Here is a 22,597-nt window from a genome sequence, read left to right on the forward strand (position 1 = left end):
GGAATTAGACTCTCCCAGATGCTCCCAGATTGAAGGTGGGATAAATTGAGGCCTAATTTGTAAATTACTGGGTTTTAGTTAACATTCTGGAGTCTGCAGATGCTCATTTGCTACACTTGACAAATTCTTTACAAGGTGTAACATTCAGCTTCATACTTGTTTGCAGTATGAAGCAGCACAAGCCATAATTTCACAGCTTTGACATTTTTGTCTGTATTGTATGGGAAAGACTCTTAACACGAACAAGAAAATTAACTCTTTTTTTTTCAGAAAGTGCTCCTATAACACTTAAAATATATACACCCAATTTATATTATATAAATTGTCCACTTTGCCATTATATTATGGAAAAATGTAAATGTAATAGAAAAATATTTAAACAATAAGCAAAGCGAATATTTGTCAGAGTGCCATAGAGTTAGTGTAATAGTTCTATTAAAATTCATTGCAGCATTAGAACACATTGTGTATGACATAGTGTATAACTAAGTTTTACATAGGGGAAAACAGATTATTAAATACCGCCATTCTGAATTATCACTCTACTCAAGATGAACATGCTTTTCTATGTCAGTTCCTCAATATTTAAGCATGAACTTTGCATTACAGAAGAAGCAGCGGTTGCATAATAACTGCAGCCTAACTTTTTCACCCTTACATCAATTTCTTAAACAATAAAACAGGGAATGCTGTTGAATATTTATCACATCTCTTTTCTGTAACAAATATCACCTTTAGAATATTTTGGACTCTCCAGTGGCTCTTGCTGTTCTGATTTTCTGTCCTATTTTAAAAGCAAGGAGTGAGCTACAGTCTAAAAATAAATGGCTGTACACAATTTTAATCCATCCACATGTATAACCCACAGATAATATACTATAGTGTTCCATGGGCAAAAGTGTCACTTCTGGAAACCCAAGAAATGCATCTCTAGCAACTCATTTAAAAGACACCCCAAATTCCATTTACAAACAAAATAAAGGGCTCTGATTCATTGCAGAGATCTGCCCAGTAAGATGGAGCTTACTTGCTGAGCCAACTAACAATTTTGTCAATTGCCACAATTTGTCTATCCCTTGACTCATCCAAGCTTTGTATTTGACATGCTATGTTGGAGAGTTGGCTCTTTAGAAGATCTCCTTTTGCTTTTGGGCCTAGGATTCTAGGGGGTTTCCCTCAAGTCATTCAGTGCAGCTATAAATACTAAGCAAACAATTAACTGCATAGATTCAAATGGAGAAGTGTGCATAAGGTGTTGATGAATTTCAGCTGTATTTCCTTGCTATTAATTCTACCTTTGTTGCTTGGTAAACTGCAGCTCTCAACAAGTCTTTCATTATCCTAATGACACAGCAAACTTTTAGATCCAGAATGAGTTAATTACAATCTGCAGAGGCTCTGCCAATTACCCTGAACCACTGACGTCAGTTGGCTGTTGCAGAATCACTTCTACTCACTATACTGGGAAACAAAAGTAGTTCTACCTGTACGTCAACTCAAAAGAAATTGATTCAAGCAGGTAGCGTCTGTGACAAAATTACATGTCTTTGCTTTTGGAAACAGCAGTACACCATTTTTGAGAAGAATTCAGGGATAAAGTTGAAGGAGCAGATGATGGGAAGCAATACCATTTGTCACTTCCCCTTGGAAAGCCAAGCATGGACAGGTAGTTGTCAACTTACAACAGTTCATTCAGTGACAGTTCAAAGTTGCAACAACACTGTAAAAAGTGACTTACGACTATTTTTCACACTTACAACCATTGCAGCATCCCCATGGTCATGTGATCAAAATTCAGACACTTGGCAACTGACTCATATTTATGACAATTGCAGTGTCCTGGAGTCACATGATCCCCTTTTGCAAACTTCTGACAAGAAAAGTCAATGGGAAGCTAGATTCACTTCACAATCATGTTACTAACTTAAACACCTGCAGTGGTTTACTGGACAGAAAGGTCGTAAAATGGAGCAAAACTCACTTAACAAATGTCTCACTTAGCAACAGAAATTTTGGGCTCAATTGTGGTTGTAAATTGAGGACTACCGTAGACTGAGCAAAGCAAGTTCTAAGGGTGGTGGAAACATGGATCTCCTTTTCCTCGTTCACCAGGGTGGATGAATTTACATTTCAGAGCACTTACCCACTGCTAATTAAATAAGGTTATCTGGGTAGATTATACGTTATTTAATTTTTCAAGCATTGTATGAAGAGGGGAAGGCTTAAAACTCTTGTAGTCATATTTCATTTTGGAAAATATTAATATAATATTGATTTTCCCTCTACTGCTTTCTCTGCAATTTTCTCTTCAGAGAACAAATCACCATAAAAGAAACAGTCTACTTCTGCTAAAGCTTTGGTACCTCAATCCAAAAAAGCTTCTCAATTGCTATAGGGAAGAAAATCCACGACCAACTGGTTTTTTTTTTATTTAATCCAATTAATTTTTAGGGTCTTGGTTGCCATAGTAGTTAATTCAGTCAACAGCTCTCCAGACTAATTATTAATTCCTGCTTACTGGTATCACGTGAGAAAAGAAGCTTTGAACAAATGGGCAACTGTGTTAGAGAACCACAGCTGCCACAAGCTGGGACACTGTCACTGCTCTGTTTCTATCACTTCTGCCCTATCTTTCCATCACTCTCATCTACAGGGGACAGTCTAAAAAATCAAGATGGCAGTCATGGAAATGCAGTTAAAGTGCCCCTCTTGAATGTGCATCGGCACTGTATGGATCCATGGGGATGAACTCCATCTTGAACCTTTTGATCATCCGCTGCAGGTGGCACTACTCTCTATTAAATGTCTTGTCCCTAATCAGACAAGGTAATTGACTGGGTGAGTTTATTGTTTTTACACTGTGGTGGGTACATTCACCCATCAGAGTAAACCACATCTTATTTTCATGGAGGTCAGTTAAATCCCTGTGGACTCATTCACACATCCTCTGACAGAGATGTGACCTTGGCCTTTCTTGCAACCCTGCAACAGCCAGGGACATTTGCTTGCTAAAACAGATCCAGAATCCCTTTATCACTTTTAGGAACCCTTAATGTTAGTCAAAGCTGCTTATGTTTTCTGTTTTCCTCATATCAGTCAAGTACACCCAAGAGGGCAAATTCATGTGTAGATATAGTTTTACACTGACACTTTTCTCTTTTTTGATAAGAGATTAAGAGAGCGTGCCTTGGACCCATATAGCTGTCACATCCTTGAGATTGATAGTAGCTTTTCTAATACAAGGTTCAATGCCTGTTACTGAAAGATTTCAGTTTCAGACATGGCCTACTAACCTTCTGAGCAATCATCAAAATTCTTTGTGGTCTTTTTCATAGATTTCATTATGTACTAAAATTGTTAACAATTTTTTTTATCTCATTTACAATGAAATATTGCAACTGATGTTTTATCAGGAAAGTACTCAGATGTGTACACTATATTATCAGCAGATTAGCTCCTAATCCATTTACCAGCAATATAATGAACAATTTTGGACCAGAGCCATTTTTACTGCAGCACTGATGTCCTTGTCTCCTGATTTCAGAGAAGTTACATATGGTTTCTAAACATTGAATAAATACAGTTTATAATGTGTCTCATCCTAATGCTGAAGATCTTCTTTCTTTAGCAAAGGGTGTAACTGTTACATATTTCCTATATCTGTTTTTGTTCCCAATGTCACAGATTCGTCTGAGACTACATGCACAAACTTACCTGGAACAAGGTGTTTGGTCCTTGCAGTCTGGCAGGACTCAAGGGAGCAATAGGACTGAGGCTGCTCCAAAAGTGAATGCTAGAAAGCAGTGGACTCGGGGTCAACAGTAACCCATTTGGAGTCTACAAGACAAAACACACTAGCTTAGTCGTCTGTTGATAAACATTGCCATAATGAGGCTGGCATGCCATTAACTTTCCCACTTTTATCATAGCTTCTTCAGTATTGCTTACATCCCAGTTTCTAATACACATTTTGAATGGGATGTGTAGAATCATATTCTAATATACTGTTTTATTTTTCGCATTCCTGCATCAGTTCTGATCAGAGGTGGGTTCCTACCAGTTCGCACCTATTCGGTAGAACCGGTTCGTCAAATCTACCAAACTGGTTAGAAGAGGTTCCACCAGTGGACCCGGAAAGCAGGCCACACCTACAGAAGAGGTTCCAAAAATTTTTGAAACCCATCACTGCTTCTGATGGAACACTGTCTAGTTGTTTCCTTTGAACATGATTGATGAAGGCATAGCTAGATTCAAAACAGCACACTTTCAATCATAAAACGCTATTTTATACCCCCCCAAATAGATTATTGGAGTCACCCAAACTTAACTACCATTCCATTTTTTTAAATACAAATGATACAAGCAAGTACATACAGATCTAAATACAAAAAAGGGGAGGCAATACAAATATTACAGTGTGCCCCCTCCCCGGAGACCTTTTTTTCCCCTTATATTTCCTCTATAACAACTAAAAGATATACAATATATACAATTGTGCCCTTATACCCTCCCCTTTTGTCAAGATATATTTAACCAACCAATCTTCAGAACAGAAGAAAGAAAGCAGCACAAACGTTCTATTTTTTATCAGTTCTGCCTGGATAAATATTAGTCAGCAAGCATACCGCATGAGGGCAGTTTCAGAACTCCATATAAAACTGATGTAAAGTCATTTCAGAGGTTCTGCTTCATGCCAAATACTTTTCCAATCATTATCATTTATTTCTCCTAAATCTGATTCCCAAATTAATTTTAAACCTTTTGCCTGCTCTTCTAATTCAGTTAATAATCTAAATATTTCCCAATTCTTCCTTTACCTATATATTCTTCATTCACTTCACATTCTTTTATAATCATTTCAAATTTTGTTAACTGTCTATCTTTCTCCTCGAATCTTTCTTACACTTTTATCCATTTCTCTAATTGTATTAAATTCAACCAATTTTTGTTTCCATTATTGTTGGAACCTGGCAGGTGAAAGTTGGAATGTAATCAAGCAAATACATGCATCCATTAGTTCAGAGTTTGAAACTCAAAACTCCTTTCCAAAATATATCCTATTAATATTAAATTAAATATTAATTAATATAATATATCCTATCAATATGGCTCATCTCCCACAATTGGACAGAGGTTGGAGCTTCAGTCCCACTCAGTTTGTGTGGATCCTCTGCTCATTAACTGCTATTTTCAACAGAATGACTCACAAAAAAAGCTGAGATTTTTCTTGCAAACAGCCCACAGCTTTAAAAGCAACTGTCAGGTCATTTATTTTTACAAGAACTGCAAACTCTCGTGTTTTTGTACTTAAAATAATCATGTTCCTTTTTTTAGTACCATAGACTGAAGTTCATTGCTCAGTGTTAAACTCTTCTACTGCAGCTTTTAGCATTGTCAGAACTTAGTTCTCAAGTGGCTAAGCAACAAAATGTCTATTACCCTACTTTGTACATAGCACTTAAAGAGCCTTTAAGCCAAACTAAGACCAATACTGAATATCAGAACTCCAGTCTAATCAATAAGTGAGTTAATCCTGAAATAGAGATTGCTACAGTATTCTTTGAAATTTTTCACATTTTTCATGAGAAGTCAGTTTTTGTATTAATACTTGGTAAAGTTAGAAAGCCTTCTATATAAATTTAACAGCCATTTCAAGGGATAGTTCTCAAGATTTCAAAAAATAAAAAATCTCAGAACAAGATTTGGTTCCTATCTGAATTGATTGAGGCAATCTCATCAAAAGAAGTATCAGGAAGTGCAGAAAGACAACCAAGCTGAGATTCGTCAAGCTTCGTTGGCAATTATAAAGCAGGATGGGATCTGTAGCACTTGGATCCTTCGTACAAAATGAGTTACCTCACCTTGATGCTTATGGAATACTATCCTTAACTGTACAGTTAGAATTTGAGTTGACCATATAGAATTTGAGTTTACTCATATAATTACATATGAGGTCTTTAATCCAGTATGTAAACAGTGAAAGTTGTAAATTTGAATTTATATATATATTGGGGTTCTGAAAAAATAAAAATGACAAATACCACTGGAGGTATTGTAAAGACTGCCTGTCTTGAGACTTGTCCTATTTTTTTTTTTTTTGGTATTTATTAGACATTTATAGGCCGCCCTTTTCCCTGAGGGGACTCAGGGCGGCTTACAATCAAAAAGGAAAGGGAGTGTAGGACAATACAAAAAGAAATGTGCACAAAAGTAAATTAAACAGTAAAACTCAACATTCACTCAGCATTCGGGAGGGGCAAAAGTAAACTTATCCCCAGGCCTGATGGGCTAGCCAGTTCTTGAGGGCTGTGCGGAAGGCCTGGACGGTGGTGAGGGTACGAATCTCCACGGGGAGATTGTTCCATAGTGTCGGAGCCGCAACAGAGAAGGCTCTCCTCCGAGTAGTCGCCAGTCGGCACTGACTGGTGGATGGAATACGGAGGAGGCCAACTCTATGCGATCTGATGGGACGCAGGGACGTAATTGGCAGAAGGCGGTCTCTCAAATAGCCAGATCCACTACCATGGAGCGCTTTATAGGTGGTGAGTAGGACCTTGAAGTGCACCCGGAGATCGACAGGTAGCCAGTGCAGCTCACGGAGGATCGGTGTTATGTGGGCGAACCGTGGTGCGCCCACGATCACTCGCGCGGCCGCATTCTGGACTAGCTGAAGTCTCCGGATGCTCTTCAAGGGCAGCCCCATGTAGAGCACATTACAGTTTTCCAGCCTGGAGATCACAAGGGCTCGAGTGACTGTTGTGAGGGCCTCCCGATTCAGGTAGGGCCGCAACTGGCGCACCAGGCGAACCTGGGCAAATGCCCCCCTGGTCACAGCTGAGAGATGGTGGTCAAAAGTCAGCTGTGGGTCCAGGAGGACTCCCAAGTTGCGGGCCCTTTCTGAGGGGTGTAAGTTTTGTCCCCCCAGCCTGAGTGATGGTATGTTGGTCAAATTTTTGGGAGGGAAACACAACAGCCACTCGGTCTTGTCTGGGTTGAGTATCAGCTTGTTTGCTCTCATCCAGTCTTTAACGGCTTCTAGACCCCGGTTCATCACGTCCACCGCTTCATTGAGTTGGCACGGGGCGGACAGATACAACTGTGTATCGTCCGCATATTGGTGGTATTTTATCCCGTGCCTTCGGATGATCTCGCCCAGCGGTTTCATGTAAATGTTAAATAGTAGGGGGATAGGACCGACCCCTGCGGCACCCCATAAGTTAGGGGCCTCAGGGACGATCTCTGCCCCCCCACCAACACCGACTGCGACCTGTCCGAGAGATAGGAGGAGAACCACTGCAAAACAGTGCCGCCCACCCCTATCTCCCGCAGTCGTCGCAGAAGGATACCATGGTTGATGGTATCGAAAGCCGCTGAGAGGTCCAGGAGAACTAGGATGGAAGCATGGCCTCCATCCCTAGCTCTCCAGAGATCATCGGTTAATGCGACCAAAGCGGTTTCTGTGCTGTAACCAGGTCTGAAGCCAGACTGGAAGGGGTCAAGATAGTTAGCTTCCTCCAAGGTACGCTGAAGCTGGAGAGCCACCACCTTCTCAACAACCTTCCCTACAAAGGGGAGGTTGGAGAATGGACGATAGTTATTAAGAACAGCTGGATCCAAGGACGGTTTCTTCAGGAGGGGTCTTACCACCGCTGTCTTGAGCGCGGTGGGAAAGTACCCCTCCCGAAGAGAGGCGGTAACAACCGCCTGGATCCAGCCTCGTGTCACCTCACTGCTGTTGGCAACCAGCCAGGAGGGACACGGGTCCAGTATGCAGGTGGAGGCACTCACAGCTCGCATAGCCTTGTCCACATCCCCAGAGGCAACTTCCTGAAACTCAACCCAGAGATGGTTTGCCAAGTCTTCTCCTTGTGTCTCGGCTGGATCTACTGGGGTGGAGTCCAGGTCCGCTCGAAACCGGGCAACTTTGTCCGCCAAGAACTGGACATACTCCTCAGCCTTACCCTGTAGGGAGTCCCCCGTCTCCCTCCTATTTAGGAGGGAGCGGGTTATCCTAAACAGGGCGGCTGGGCGGGACTCGGCGGACGCTACCAAGGAGGCAATATATGTTCTTTTTGCTGTTCTTAAGGTCCGAATATACTCCTTGGTGCATGCTGTTAAAAGTGCCCGTTTCGACTCGGACCTATCGGACCTCCACGAGTGCTCTAGGCGTCTCCTCCGGCGCTTTACCTCCCGGAGCTCCTCAGTGAACCAAGGAGGCCTCCGGGGGCCGCTGACCCGGAGGGGCCGTAGCGGTGCAATCCGGTCTAGAGACTCCGAAGCTGCCGAGTGCCAGGCAGCGACGAGGGTCTCTGCCGAACTGTGGGCGAGGGTATCAGGAATAACCCCAAGCTCCGTCTGGAACCTAACAGGATCCATCAGTCGCTTGGGGCGGAACCAGCTGGTCGGTTCCTCCTCCCTACGGTGGGGGTTTGGCCTCCAGAAGTCTAGCCTCAGTAGGTAGTGGTCTGACCACGACAGGGGTATGATCTCATTACCCCTCAGACCAAGATCGTAACTCCACTGCTCCGAGAGGAATACGAGGTCGAGCGTGTGACCCGCTGAGTGAGTTGGGCCTCGGATTACTTGAGTCAAGCCCATGGCTGTCATGGAAGCCATGAACTCCTGCGCTCCATCAGAGTGTTCACCGAGCGAAGGCAAGTTGAAGTCCCCCAGAACTATAAGTCTAGGGAACTCAACTGCTAGCTCGGCTACTGACTCGAGGAGCGAGGGGAGGGCTGCTGCAACGCAGTTGGGAGGCAGGTACATAAGCAGCAGACCCACTTGACCCTTGAGGTCCAGCTTCACCAGCAGGGACTCACACCCGACAAGCTCCGGAGCAGGGATCCTACGAGGTACTAAAGACTCCCGGACTACAATAGCCACACCGCCACCCCTTCCCTGGGCTCTCGGCTGGTGTAGCACCTGAAATCCGGCTGGGCACATCTCAACGAGGGGGACTCCTCCCTCCGTGCCCAGCCATGTTTCAGTAATACATGCCAGGTCTGCGCCCTCATCAGTTATCAAGTCCCGGATGAGGGGGGCCTTATGAACGACAGACCTGGCATTTAGCGACAGCAGCCTGAGACCAGGGTCCTGAGTACTCGCGCCATCTGACCTTGGAGTGGGACTCCTAGGGCCGGAAGGAGGGATCTCTATGACACAGCGAGCCCTCCTTCCCCGATGATGGCCTGCCCTAAAGTCCCCGCCATATCTGCCTCTCCCTGTTATGACCGCTGTTATGTCCTGATATTTTTGATAAGTTGATTATATTGAAAACTGAGGATGCTTACATCTTTTCTTGACTTTTGCAGTGGTCCTTCAACTTTCTGCATGCCTTTGATATCAATGTCTTTCTTTCTTGCATAAGCCCCAAATTATATTTGGCATGATGCAGAGCCTGTGAAATGACTTTACATCAGTTTTATATGGAGTGTTCTGAAACTGCCCTCATGCGGTATGCTTGCTGACTAATATCCAGGCAGAACTGATCAAAAATAGAAGGTTTGTGCTGCTTTCTTTCTTCTGTTCTGAAGATAAGTTGGTTAAATATATCTTAACAAAAAGGGAGAAAGAAAATAGCACTTGCATCCTATTTTTGATCACTTCTTTGTGGACAAATATCAGTCAGCAAGTACAATATGCTTAAGAGTGTCAAAGAACTCTTACTATGTCAGAAAATAACAAATGAAGCTACAGTCCAATATATTTTTGTGTATGCCACAAAGTCAGCATTGAGTTCTGATGATTGCTCAGACAAGTCCCTACTGTTTTATTGTCAAGATTTCAGAAGTGGTTTGCCATTGACTCTTTCCTAGGGCTAACAGAAAGTGATTAGTCAAAGTCACTCAGCTGGGCTTTGTGCTTAAGGCAGAACTGGAACTCATGATATCTTTCTAGGATGGTACCTTAATCACTACACCAAACCAGTTCTCTATAGTCAGATGTAGATATAGATAGAAATGTGTATTAATATCTGTGTGTGCATGCACATGCTGCAAATTGGTCATATTCCAGTGGATATTATTCATTCTTTCATTCATTCACTTCCTCTTATTCACTAGAAATAACTATGGGGCAGAGCCCACATTATTACCTAGAGTTTGAAAAAGTAGCATCTAAGGGAAAAGCCGATGATTACAATAAAATGCTCTCCAGTCTTTGTAGTTACTAAAATATGCTGTCCACATATACCCAAGCCTTATTCTACTGAAATAAGAAGGCGGGTAACTTGTGCTATCCTTACAATTTTAATATTAGACAAGTTAAGGAAAGTGGCTGCAGAATTATAAATGCCCCCCCCCCCCTATTTTCCCTTTCACCATGTGTTGCCTGCCAGTAAGAAAACAAGTACCAGTCACTCTCTCTGATGTGGGGTGGAGTAGACAAGTGTAGAAAAGGAATTGGAACAATTTGCTTAACCACCCATCAATTTGTTGAACAAACCAACTGAAGGCACAGAAGAGTTCCACAAGTGTCACCCGTGTTTAGCATTCCAAAAGGATTACACTTCAGTAGAAAATAATCTCTCTGATAGAGATGCATGGTAGGAGATTGTCAGAAATCAATGTCATCTATCCTCAGTTGAAAGGGAATGGAAGTGCCGATGGCAAATGGCCACACGTAGAAGCCCACAGAGTATACAAGGTAATGATATGCATTCCTCCCTCAGAAACCAAAACAAAAAATAGAATGAGTAAAAAGTGCAATCATGCAAATCAGCAAAAGCAGGGGGGGGGGACTACAATGAACTCTTTAGTAACAATGCACAGTCCAGTTATTTAAGCACGAGGATAATGCTCATTCCAAAGAGTGCTAAAGCAAGGTATTTAAGGAGCAGCATTATATGTTGGAAAAAAGTTCAAGGCAGGCATAGTGGTAGCAAGCTCTAGTCTCTTTTGCATTCCATATCAAAATTTCAATTTTTTTTCATTTTATTTGACATTTATAGGCCGCCCTTTTCCCTGAGGGGACTCAGGGTGGCTTACAATTTGTAAGCATCCAAAATGGATGCACCTGGCAATGGCCGGGAATTGGAGGAAAGGAAGTACAGTATGCCTTCAGTACCTTAAAGTGGTCACTTGTAGCTGGTCAGATCCCAGCCTCTAATTACACTCAATGAAGTATAATTATCAATAAAGTGTATCCATGGCAAAAATTGAGTTGGATTGAAGAGGGAAAGTGCCACTTTGAAACTGAAACATGATTTAAGTGATTTAAGTGAGGCAAAGGCAACCTAAGGAAGACATGTCATACCAACAGTTATTGATGCATATATGTATCATGTTAGGGGATACAAGGATAGCACCTGGCTTAAGTACAGAAGCTGGGGGAAGCTGTCTCCAGTGATCAAGATTTTTTAAAACTTCATAGATCTTGCCTCGTTAAAAGTAAGCAGATCTTATTATGACTAATTTTGTGTGAATCATATTTTTTGCTTCTAATACACCCATTCTCTCTTTTCTTGATGATATATAGCAGTGGTCCCCAACCTTTTTATCGCCGCGGACCAGTCAGATGAGCCTCCCTCGGCCTTCCGGACCGGCGGGTGGGAAGGCGGCCATCCTGGGCGCGCGTTCCGCAGGGCGGGGGGGGGCTTCCTTCACGCCAAGGCCGACAGCCCACGAGGCCGCCCCGCCTCCTCCTTGGCCGTCGGGGGAAGGGAGGGGGAACCGACCCCGCGATCCGCTCGCTCGGGCAGCCCTTTTTCCTCACTGCAGTTCGGCGGGGGAAAAAGATGGCCCTGTGTCCTACTTCGGGCGGGCGGGCGGCTGGCGCGGCGGAGGCCGGCTGCTTCCGAGGGGGTGGGCCTCCGCGCCGCGCTCCATGAAGGGAAGAGGGGGAGAAGGCGGGCTGCGGCCGAAGGGCCCCCGAGAGCCCCGCCGGCCTGACACAAAAAGCGCTGCGGCGGAGGGGAGGGGCGGGAGGCAGGTGACACTCCAGGAGGGGGGGCAGAGCTGCGCCGCGAGTCTTACGTAAAGCCCCCCCTCCCCGCCTCGGCGGAGGAAAACATCTCCCACCTGGGTGGGGCTGCGTGCGAAGCGCCTCTCGGAACGGCGAAGCTCCCCAAGTTCCCCCGAAACGGCCGCGCTGCGCCCCTCCCCCCCGCAACCTTAGTTTCTCCTTGGGAGGAAAATGCAGCGCCGCCGCCCCCTCCTGCCCCCCCCTCGTCATTCCACGGGGCAGGCGGGCCGGGTGAGTCCGCGGACAAAGTTTCGTCTCCCAGGCAGCCTCCGCCAGCAGCATCCCAAGTTCGGGCCGAGGCCGAGGCCGCCGCCGCCGCCCCTTCCCTCACGGGGCGAGCAGAGCAAGAGGGCGGGGGGGGGGAGATCGGGCCTCCCCTCGCCCCCCCAGCCCCGCACATCTGGGGCGGCGGGGGGGGGCAGAGAAAGGGCGCGTTCATGAGGACTAAAAAGTTGCAAATATGGCCCCTGGCCGCTGCAGCGATCATGGCCCCCGGCCGCTGCGCGGCCCGGTGCCAGGTACTCCACGGCCCGGCACCGGTCCGCGGACCGGGGGTTGGGGACCACTGATATATAGCATTTCTCTGCATCTTTCTGCTTTTCCTATCCCCTCATTTCCTTGACTGCAATTAACAAATAATGCATTATTGGAAAAGGAGAGAAAGAACAATCCACCTTAATCCAAAAGAGTACTGTTTCCTGCAATGGCCTATTTATTCATGCTTTTGATAAATGCAATTCAGAATGGTTTTTAATTAAGTGGGGCTAATTGAGGAAACCATTGAGGCTCATAGCCACTAAAATTGGATACAACATTATTTTATATCTCTTCTTTTTTTTTTTAATCAAAATTGTTGCCAGGGCTTTGGAACAACGAAAAAAATGAATTCTAGCATCTGCCTTTATATAAATTCACTGAGAACTTTATCAGTACAACTGTCAACCATATTGTTTATAGGTGCTAAATCTATATCCTAAATCACATCTTCAGGCAACAAGGTCAATAATTACTACGTGACAGAATTATCCCTCCCATGCCCCCATATCTACCTAATTTCAACTTGTGTACTGACATTTTACATTTACCCTCAGTGTAGCCTGGGCCTTAATCTTTTTTTTTTAAATCAAGCATGTCTTTTTCTGAATATTTGTATAATTAAATTTCTATGACTGGCACTATATGTTGTGCTAAATTCCATGAAGTATAATTGAGCACATATGCATAAGAACAGACTGGAAATATCTTGTCAAGATTGCAGCATTTGTTTAAAACACCAGGGTTAGGTCTGCTACTGGATGGACAACATAAAGCTTTTGTAAAAGGACAATATAGGAAGAGAAGGCTTGCAATTGCCCATCATCATCCTCTTTCTGGAAACAAAAGGGAAATCCAATGCTTAGTTTGCAGATATATTTTTCATTGGCAGGGCTGTTCCCAGGCAGAGGAGCAAAAACAGGAGTAGAACAAAGTAAAGCTCATTTGCTCCTCAGTGCAAAGGGGAGAAGCAGTTCTTTACCCTTATGGAGTCAGCCTTTCTTTTTTTCAAACATCCTCAAGCCATTTTCTGATTAATTAAAACAATCTGACGTAAACATGTCAATTGGTATTTTGCTTGCAAGAGGCCTAGTGCCAGCATAATACAAAGGGTTATTAAGTATTCCAGTTGCCAACTGGCCAAAGAAAAAACAAAACTTGTTCTTACACATTCACTGTAGACAAATCTTGCTATTATTTGCAAGTCCTGCAGGTCCTGACCTGGAATGGTTAATTTTGACTCCTCTAAGATAGGGCCCACATTACAACTTTCCCTGGACTTGAAGCAAGCCCTGATCTTAGAGGACGTTAAAATATATACTTATTCATTCAGTCCATTTCAAGTTTTTTTAAGCATTATATTTCTTGACTTATGTCTCACTATCTTTACATGCTATCTAGATATGTTAAAGAGAGAGAACATATACATTTTTAAATAAATAAAAGATATTTCTCTCTGGTGTAGTGATTCCTTCTGGACATGTTAGGCTGTAACAGCTTGCAAATGGAATATCATCTATGGGTTCTTTTGTTCTTGATGACTACTTTATACCAAGAATTCTGCACAGTGAAATCCCATCGCATCTGGAAGTTTCCGATTTGAGAAATATTGATCTATTCTTCAAAAAACGTTACCAATACAGAGTGTCATACATCCAACTAAGCCACTAACAGCAGCTTTTGTCACGCTCATGAAAATCCATGGGCTGGGCTGCTTTCATGAAGAGCAGAAAGATGCTGAGCTTATACAAAGTGTGAAGAAATTCTTCCAAATGTACTAGTATTAAAATAAGAATAGATATACATAATGAATACGATGGTAAGCTTTTATTATGACACAAAAAATTATATCCATATGACACATTGTTTAATGAAAGATGAAACGTTTGTATTGAAAGAAAATAAAAATTAAAAAAAGAAAAATTCTTCCAAATAATTTTTCAAATATGCAACCCCAATAAGAAACTTTTACCAGATTTCTTATAATCCAAAATGTTCATTTTATAATGACTAAGTCTCCTTAAAGAAAACTGTGCATGTCCAGACAATGCAGAATCTCTAGACCAGGGGTATCAAACTAGTGTCATCATGGTGGCATCATGTGACATATTGTGACCTTTTCCCCTCTTCGCTAAACCAGGCATGGACATGGCCAGTGCATGATCCATCCAGCTCATGGGCCGCGAGTTTGACACCCCTGCTCTATACAATCCTATCTGACCTCCTGAAGAGCTGTTGCTGGTCTGTAAACAAATGAATTAGACAGCAGCAATTTAGTAATTTCTAGATTTATTTAATTTGCCATTTAAGCAACAGGTATATGGGCAAGTAATGAAACATATGAAAAACCTCTTTCTAAAACCAAATAGTTGAAAATAGCAATTTAATTTTCTAAATCTGTATTTTGAAGTTGAAAGAAGCTTAATAGTCCCTCTTTGAAAGACATACAATCTGCTTAATAAGCAGACGAGATGTCATATTTTATGAGTGCATATATGTAATACATGGTATAAGAAAAGTAAACCAGATATCCTTTGGCATATGGATGGGTTTAATATTTTCTTATATTCGTTTTGAGTTCACATTTCATATATGGTTAAACCAATTCAATTATTTGGATAAATTTCAATTCTTGTTTTTATTGTCTTTAAAACGCCTCTCAGAACTGTGGTTAACTTTTTCCTGTTTTCACTGTCCTGGTATTTTTCACATGCAGAACACAATTCTTACTTTTGGCCATGCTGCCTGGGCGCTATGGTTAAACATATTTGGAATTACCAAGCTGGGGAAGTGAATTTATTCTGTTTGGCTGGGGAACAGAATATTGCCAAAACACTGCCACAACAACATTGTTGTAACAGTGCTTCTCTTTTGAACATTTCCCCCCAAAAAATTCCTGTAGTGCCTATAGTATTAATTTTATAAATACAAATTTACTGCTGCTCTGACTTTTCATACCATTTTCTAATGTTTTTATTCATAATAACTATAGTTAAGTACAGGGAATTTCTCATCTTATGACCAGGAATAGGTTGTATGGATTTATACATAAAGAGCCGAGGTGGCGTAGTGGTTAAATGCAGCACTGCAGGCTACTGCTAGATCAGCAGTTCAGCGGTTCAAATCTCACCGGCTCAGGGTTGACTCAGCCTTCCATCCTTCCGAGGTGGGTAAAATGAGGACCCGGATTGTTGGGGGCAATATGCTGACTCTCTGTAAACCGCTTAGAGAGGGCTGAAAGCCCTATGAAGCGGTATATAAGTCTACTGCTATTGCTATATATTAACTGCCAGCTTATTTCCTAACTCACCTGTTTTCTCCAGGTAAGAAAAATCACTCATCTAGATACGAAGACTTGATTCTGCCCTTCACAAAATCCTGGAATTCACCTCCCTTGCTAAATTGATTTTCCTCCCATTGGCTCTGATTGTTCAGCATTTAACACTTCTAATAGGAGGTAATGCAATGTGCTCTACATGGGGCTGCCCTTGAAGAGCATCCGGCGACTTCAGCTAGTCCAGAACGCAGCCGCGCGAGTGATTGTGGGCGCACCGCGGTTTGCCCACATAACACCGATCCTCCGTGAGCTGCGCTGGCTACCTGTTGATCTCCGGGTGCGCTTCAAGGTGCTACTCACCATTCATAAAGCCCTTCATGGTAGTGGATCTGACTATTTGAGAGACCGCCTCCTGCCAATTACCTCCCTTCGTCCCATCAGATCGCATAGAGTAGGCCTCCTTCGAATTCCATCCGCCAGTCAGTGCCGACTGGCGACTACACGGAGGAGAGCCTTCTCGGTTGCAGCTCCGACGCTTTGGAACGATCTCCCCGTGGAGATTCGCACCCTCACCACCGTCCAGACCTTCCGCACAGCCCTCAAGATCTGGCTATCCCGTCAGGCCTGGGGATAAGTCCCTAATTTTGCCCCGCCCGAATGTCGAATGAATGTTGTGTTTTATTGGTTATTTTCTTTTATTCACATTTTTTGTGTGTCCTGTCTCACACACCCCCTCCTATGAAATGTAAGCCGCCCTGAGTCCCCTTAGGGAAAAGGGCGGCCTATAAATGTCAATAAAATGACTAAAAAATGACTGTTGTGTAGGAAATTCTCCCTCTGGTCCTCTTAACTAGGGGGTGCTATACATTTCTCTGATTGGCCGCCGGTTTGACAGTCGGTATTTAAAGAGCTGTCAAGCAGGGTTTCAGCTGTTGGCGTTAGCTGAAAGACATGCGTTGTAAGCTGCTGCGTTTGGCAACTTTGTTAAAAATAAATCTGTTAGCTTTTGAAATCTGGCTCACCTCAGTTTTTGACTCCGTGGTTCTCCCAGCTAGAACAATAACTTAAATAATAAATTGCATAGTGGATGTCCATTGTTTCTTTTACTGTTAAGTGGTCTTTCTGTCTGTCTGTCTGTCTATTTGTGATGGTATATTTTTCTAAACACTGCCCAAATAAGTCTTGAAATGGTTTTACAATAACCATGAAGCATGTCTTGTGACAGAATTTTTTTAGAATTACAGCTAGGAATTCAAAGACATCCATCTTACCTGTGCGGTGAAGAAAGCAGGGGTCAAGGATCCTGAGGGAAGCGCAGGGCTATTGAGGGCAATAGAGCCGAGGTCAGTACTTGAAAGAACCATTGGAGATGCGGAGATCTCTAAGCCTTTGGGTTTCTTAGCCTTTGGAGGAAGAGAATGAGATTTTACTTTGGATCCTGAAGAAAGATTCAACGGCTCAAGAGAATCTGAATCCTGGCAAGTAGACTCCAGATAGATGTTTCTGTGTTCTGAGGGAAGGGGTGAGTTAGGTGAGAGAGATGGTGATCGGGAGGAAATTGATGAAGCTGAGGATATGCTAGTTGTGTTGGGCAACATTAAGGATGATATTTTTGCAGAGACAGAGGATGCTAAAAATGGAGAAGCATTTGCTGCTTCAGATGTAGATGGCAATGACACAACAGGCCTCATGACTTGTTTGTTTGTTTTGTTTGTCACAAATCTAATAACAGTCCGGACTTCTTCCAGAGGTGTGGCATCTTCCAATTTCTCCTCCAGCTTTTCTGTTTTAATTTGCTTGAAAGTTTCTGGCTGATTTTGTAAGGAATTGATGGTGAAAGATGAGTACAGCCCCGAATGAATGTATTCGTTGCGGCTTGTGCCTTTCAAGACTGGGAGATTATGCTGTTCTCGGCTCTCCAGAGGTATCTTGCAGTCGCTGTCCTGCAGCAAAAGGCTTTCTCTGCTGATTTCCACAGCATGAGGATCCATCTTTAAGATTTCCGGAAAAGAAACAAACTTGTACACAAACTTCTGACCAATCACCTTCTTGATAATATTCTGCACAAAATATCAAAGCAGGTATGAAAAATATGTAAGTGACTTGACAAAATAGCTCAAAGTAGTACAAGTGACTGACTGACTAAATAAAGAAAAGACCCCAAGTTCAATCCTGGCACCTCTGGATAAAAATATTGGGAGAATGACATTGTCACAGACTTCAAAAAGCTGTTGTTAATTCAATCACCAGCACTGGGCTTTAGGGTCAAAATGGTTTAATATAAGATGGGATAAATTTTGTTAACAACAACTCTTCACAGAAAATTCAAGATTTTCTTGTCACTCTCCCTTTCTCCCTTTCTTTTCTAACCTTCCAAAACATAATTTTTAATATACTCAAAACACTGTTCTTTCTTTTTAAGCTACATACAACGTTGTCTTTTCTTACTATCCAGGATTATTGTATTTGTTTTTAATAGAGTCATTTTATATTCCATCCTTATCAATTTGCCTAACAGAGATGTATTGGATGGGCACCATTCTAATTGCCCCTAAAATGCTCTTAAAATAAACACAAGATATTACAGGATTATAATACCATATAGTCCTCAATTTATGACTGCAATTGAGCCCTAACTTTCTGTTGATAAGCAAAACAGTTTTGCCTCATTTTATCACCACTTTTGCCAAAGTTGCTAAATGAATCTCTGCAGTTGTAAAGTTAATAACACAGTTGTTAAGTGGCTTCCCCGTTAACTTTGCTTGTCAGAATGCTGCAAAAGGTGATCACATGACCCCAGGACATTGCAACGATCATAAATATGAGCCAGTTGCAAAGTATCTGTATTTTTATCATGTGTCCATGGGGATGCTCCAATGGTCATAAGTGTAAAAAAAAACTGTTGTAGGTCACTATTTTCAGTGCAGCTGTAACTCTAAACCAGCCAGCGAATGCTGGCTGGGGAATTCTGGGAGTTGAAGTCCGGACATCTTCAAGTGGCCAAGGTTGAGAAACACTGCTCTAAACAATCCCTAAACAAACTGTCGTAAGTTGAGGACTAACTCTATAATTCTAATTTTTGTACCAGAGTCTTTTACTACTATGCCACCATACCATAAAAAGGCTGTGGAACCCTTTGAAAGAAGTGCTTCAGAAAGCACAGAAGGGCATACAAAGTGCCCCTTTTCAAATTCTTAAGCAGCTGCCACTTTTTCATGTTCACACAGCTGCTTCCCAAGTGCTTCTGGCTGTCTCTGCATTCAGGCATTAGGCAGAGCCAAGTGGCCTTGCTTGCAAATCGTGCAGGGCCAGCTGGGAATTGCTTCCAAAGCAGCCGTGTAAGCTCTCTTATAACATCGTATTACTTATATAGTGCTATTCCAACAATGAAATTAATATTTTATTTTACAATTTTAAAAAGTCATGTAAATTACATTAGAAGAAGGGTTTTTTTGTGTTTTGTTCTACTGTAAAAGGATAAACACCAAAATATGCAGCAAAGAATTAGAAAATTTAAAAGAAAAGAAAAGAAATTAAAAAATTACCACAAGTGCATTGAAAGGAAAGCATCCCTGTCTCTGGGTCGGAGAAACCAGGTGCATCATATATATAAGACTATTTTTGTTTACCTAAAATTTTAAAAAAATTAAATACCTTGTCATAATAATATCTCAGCGCTCTGCTCAGTTTATCATAATTCATGTTAGTTTTGTTTTTTCTGAGTCCCCACAGCTTAGCAACCTCTTCTGCCTTAAGTAACTTAAATTCACCATCATTGGACGTCCAGCAAATCAGGTGTTCGTGTTTCTGATCAAGAAGCAACTGCAACAGGAATTGCCACAGTGTGATTGCACTCTCCATGCCTACAATAAACCAAAAAATAAAAGGAGGAGAATAAAGAGAATGTGAATATTGCTGCACTCAGAAATGGGCAAGCCGCTTGAAAGTTAGCCTACAATTTGCAGGACCTGTTTTTGAGAACTCCTTCATCGTGTTGTCTAGATTGACACTGGAGGAAAAAAACCATAGTAAGCTATTAAAAAAACACGACCATGCTTTCCCACTAATTCCACTATAAAGTACATACAATGATTTAATGTAATTTAATTTTCTCAGTTTTAAAAAAGAAAATGAGGAAACACAGATAAAACCATGTCAGTTCTTATCCTCTATTAGTATTATCACATCACAACTATCACTAGCCAGATTTTTTACTAAAGGGGGATAATTCTAGAAAATGTAACCCAGTTATAAAAGAGATATACATCTGCCTTAAACTCAAATTAGTTTCAAATACAACACATAAGTAGGATTTTATATGTAAGTATGTATATACAAGTACCCCTCGATTTACAATTATAATTGGAACCAGAAATTCATCATAAGTCATTACTTAAGTTGTAAGTCAAGGACCCATGTGACCAGAAGTAATTTTCTGATCTTTTTTTGCAGTGATCGTAAGCAAACCACTGTCATGGTTATTAAGCAAATACAACAGTCATTAAGTGCATCCAAAAAAATATCACAAATTGCAGTCATGTGACTGTAGAATGTCATGACTGTTCATGAAGCTGCGGAGTCTGACCTGAACCCCTAATACCTTTTAGCAAGCTGAAGCCACTTTTGTTTCAGTGAACATTGTCCTCCTTTGACTTTTTTAGCTGTTGTAATTAGTTGCAATATCTGACTTTATATTTTACTGTTTGTAGTAGTTCCATTGAGAAACCCCTCAAGCATACATCAGTGTATGTAGAAAAAATAAAAGTTATTTAAGAAAATATGAGTTCGTGCAAAAGTAAAACCCTAAAACGTGTTTTCATTTAGTCCAGGATAATTTCCAATTTAAATAAAATATACTTTCATCAGTAACCCATTAAAAATACATTATGTATAAAAATAATAATAATCCAAAGGAGACATATTAACCTTTGCAATTTTTTAAATTGTTTATTATTTTGTTTTGGGAATGGTACTTAAACGTATGGAAAATGTTGACCAAAAAATTGAATGCAACAGCAAAGTCTTAATGAATCCCTAGTTAATAATTACTTTATTCATATTTAGGTAACATTTTAGGTAGATAGACAAAATTACACATTTTTCCACAGACATAGTGAATAGATTTTAAAAATATTTAATGTAATCTTAAAATTACAAATGCCATATAATTATGTGTATTTAACTTTACATTTTTGTGCTTTATTTTTGCTGCTTGCTTATTAGTGATTTTCTTAAGCTATACATTTTTGAAAATTATCCTTATCATATTTTTTAATATGTTTAAACCCAGAGTCAGGCTTGGTTAGATGTTTGGCTCTAAAGTACTCTTGCTGAATATTAGGGTCTCCTAGGAAATCTCAGAATTATAGACTCACCTGGCAAAGTTAAAAAACACTCTTGGCAAATTTATTTTCTCTTGGTGCCAAGGTGACTGCACAGACTTGTCCATTATGTCACCCAGAATCCAACTCATCGCCAGAGCTTTTAAACAAACCAATAAGGGAGAATATTTGTAGCTCAGGGTTGAAATGAGGTGGTGCTTTCCTTGGTGCTTTCCGAGCTTGCTTATTTTCTTGCAGATGTTTCATTACCCAAACTGGGTAACATCATCAGTGCTACCAGCTACTGCCAGCTTACTAGCATTGATGTTATTATCTATTTAGGATAATGAAATGTCTGCAAGAAAACAAGCAAGTTTAGAGAGCACCAAGGATTTTAAACAAAGATCATTGAACATGTCTGCCACTAGATGGCACACGATTTCTGTCTCTATATACTATCCATTCTTTTGTAATTGTTAGGCAGTAAAAATTTCACATTTCTTCTGCAAGATCTTAGATAAACTACACAAAGAACCACTTCATATGATTTACAAATGTATCAGGCCTTAGTGCAGCAGAGACAGAATTTTAAATTGCTTGTGTATGTATTACATGTATGTATATATGTCTGTGTCTGTCTGTCTGTCTGTCTATCTGTGTCTGTGTGTATAACACATATCTATATTTATGGAAAATAACCAAGTAATCAAAAATGTTTTATTAACTTCCATTTATTGCCAAGGCAATTTACTGAGGAAAATACTGAACGTACAAGAATATCAATTCCCACTTTCAGCATTTTTATAGGCACGTTGTTCAAAAAATATATCTCTGTTGTTGTTTTTTACTGCTCCAAAAACTTAAATTCCCCTACAGGCAGTGGTGGGATTCAAATAAATTAACAACCAGTTCTCTGCCCTAATGATTTCTTTCAACAACCAGTTCACTTAACGGCTCAGAAAGTTAACAACTGGTTCTCCCGAAGTGGTGCAAACTGGCTGAATCCCACCACTGCAGGGAGCAAGAAATACCAATGGAATCAGAGGCAGGAATTTGTTCCATTTATTGCCATCCATATAATGCAAAACAATAGAGGTTAGGTAGGGGTTTTAAAGGCATTCTAATTTCTCATAATACTTTAGCAATTCAAAGTAAATTCTAATAGAGATTAGGGGTAACCCCAGGTCTGTGCTAAGATAAAAATAGCAGGAATGCCCTGAGGGTAGCCCCAAATCTTCCTTTATATAAACTGCAGTGTAGCAGAAGCTATCCTGGACCCATTATGAGAAACCTAGCTTTCTGGAGAAGTCTACAGGTGAAACTTGAAAAATTAGAATATTGTGCAAAAGTTCATTTATTTCAGTAATGCAACTTAAAAAGTGAAACTAATATATGAGATAGACTCATTACATGCAAAGCAAGATAGTTCAAGTCGTGATTTGTCATAATTGTGATGAGTATGGCTTACAGCTCATGAAAACCCCAAATCCACAATCTCAGAAAA

At 41.3% G+C, this 22,597-nt stretch overlaps 1 protein-coding gene across 2 annotated transcripts in view; it reads right to left on the reverse strand.

Moving 5' to 3' along the window:
- ELK3 (ETS transcription factor ELK3) overlaps positions 1-22,597 on the reverse strand; it is a 51,595-nt gene that overhangs the window by 4,974 nt on the left and 24,024 nt on the right. The window contains exons 2-4 of one of the 2 annotated variants that reach the window (XM_032220743.1): positions 19,427-19,635; positions 17,044-17,175; positions 3,715-3,837 (exon numbers count right to left, since the gene is read on the reverse strand). In XM_032220743.1, coding sequence (XP_032076634.1) covers positions 3,715-3,837; positions 17,044-17,175; positions 19,427-19,633 — 462 coding nt within the window. In that variant the 5' untranslated portion in view covers positions 19,634-19,635. Of the gene's footprint in view, positions 1-3,714; positions 3,838-17,043; positions 17,833-19,426; positions 19,636-22,597 lie in introns of both variants that reach the window. The other variant, XM_032220742.1, reaches the window with a different exon arrangement.

The sequence above is a fragment of the Thamnophis elegans genome, chromosome 7 (assembly GCF_009769535.1).
Source record: "Thamnophis elegans isolate rThaEle1 chromosome 7, rThaEle1.pri, whole genome shotgun sequence".
Classification (NCBI taxonomy): domain Eukaryota; kingdom Metazoa; phylum Chordata; class Lepidosauria; order Squamata; family Colubridae; genus Thamnophis; species Thamnophis elegans.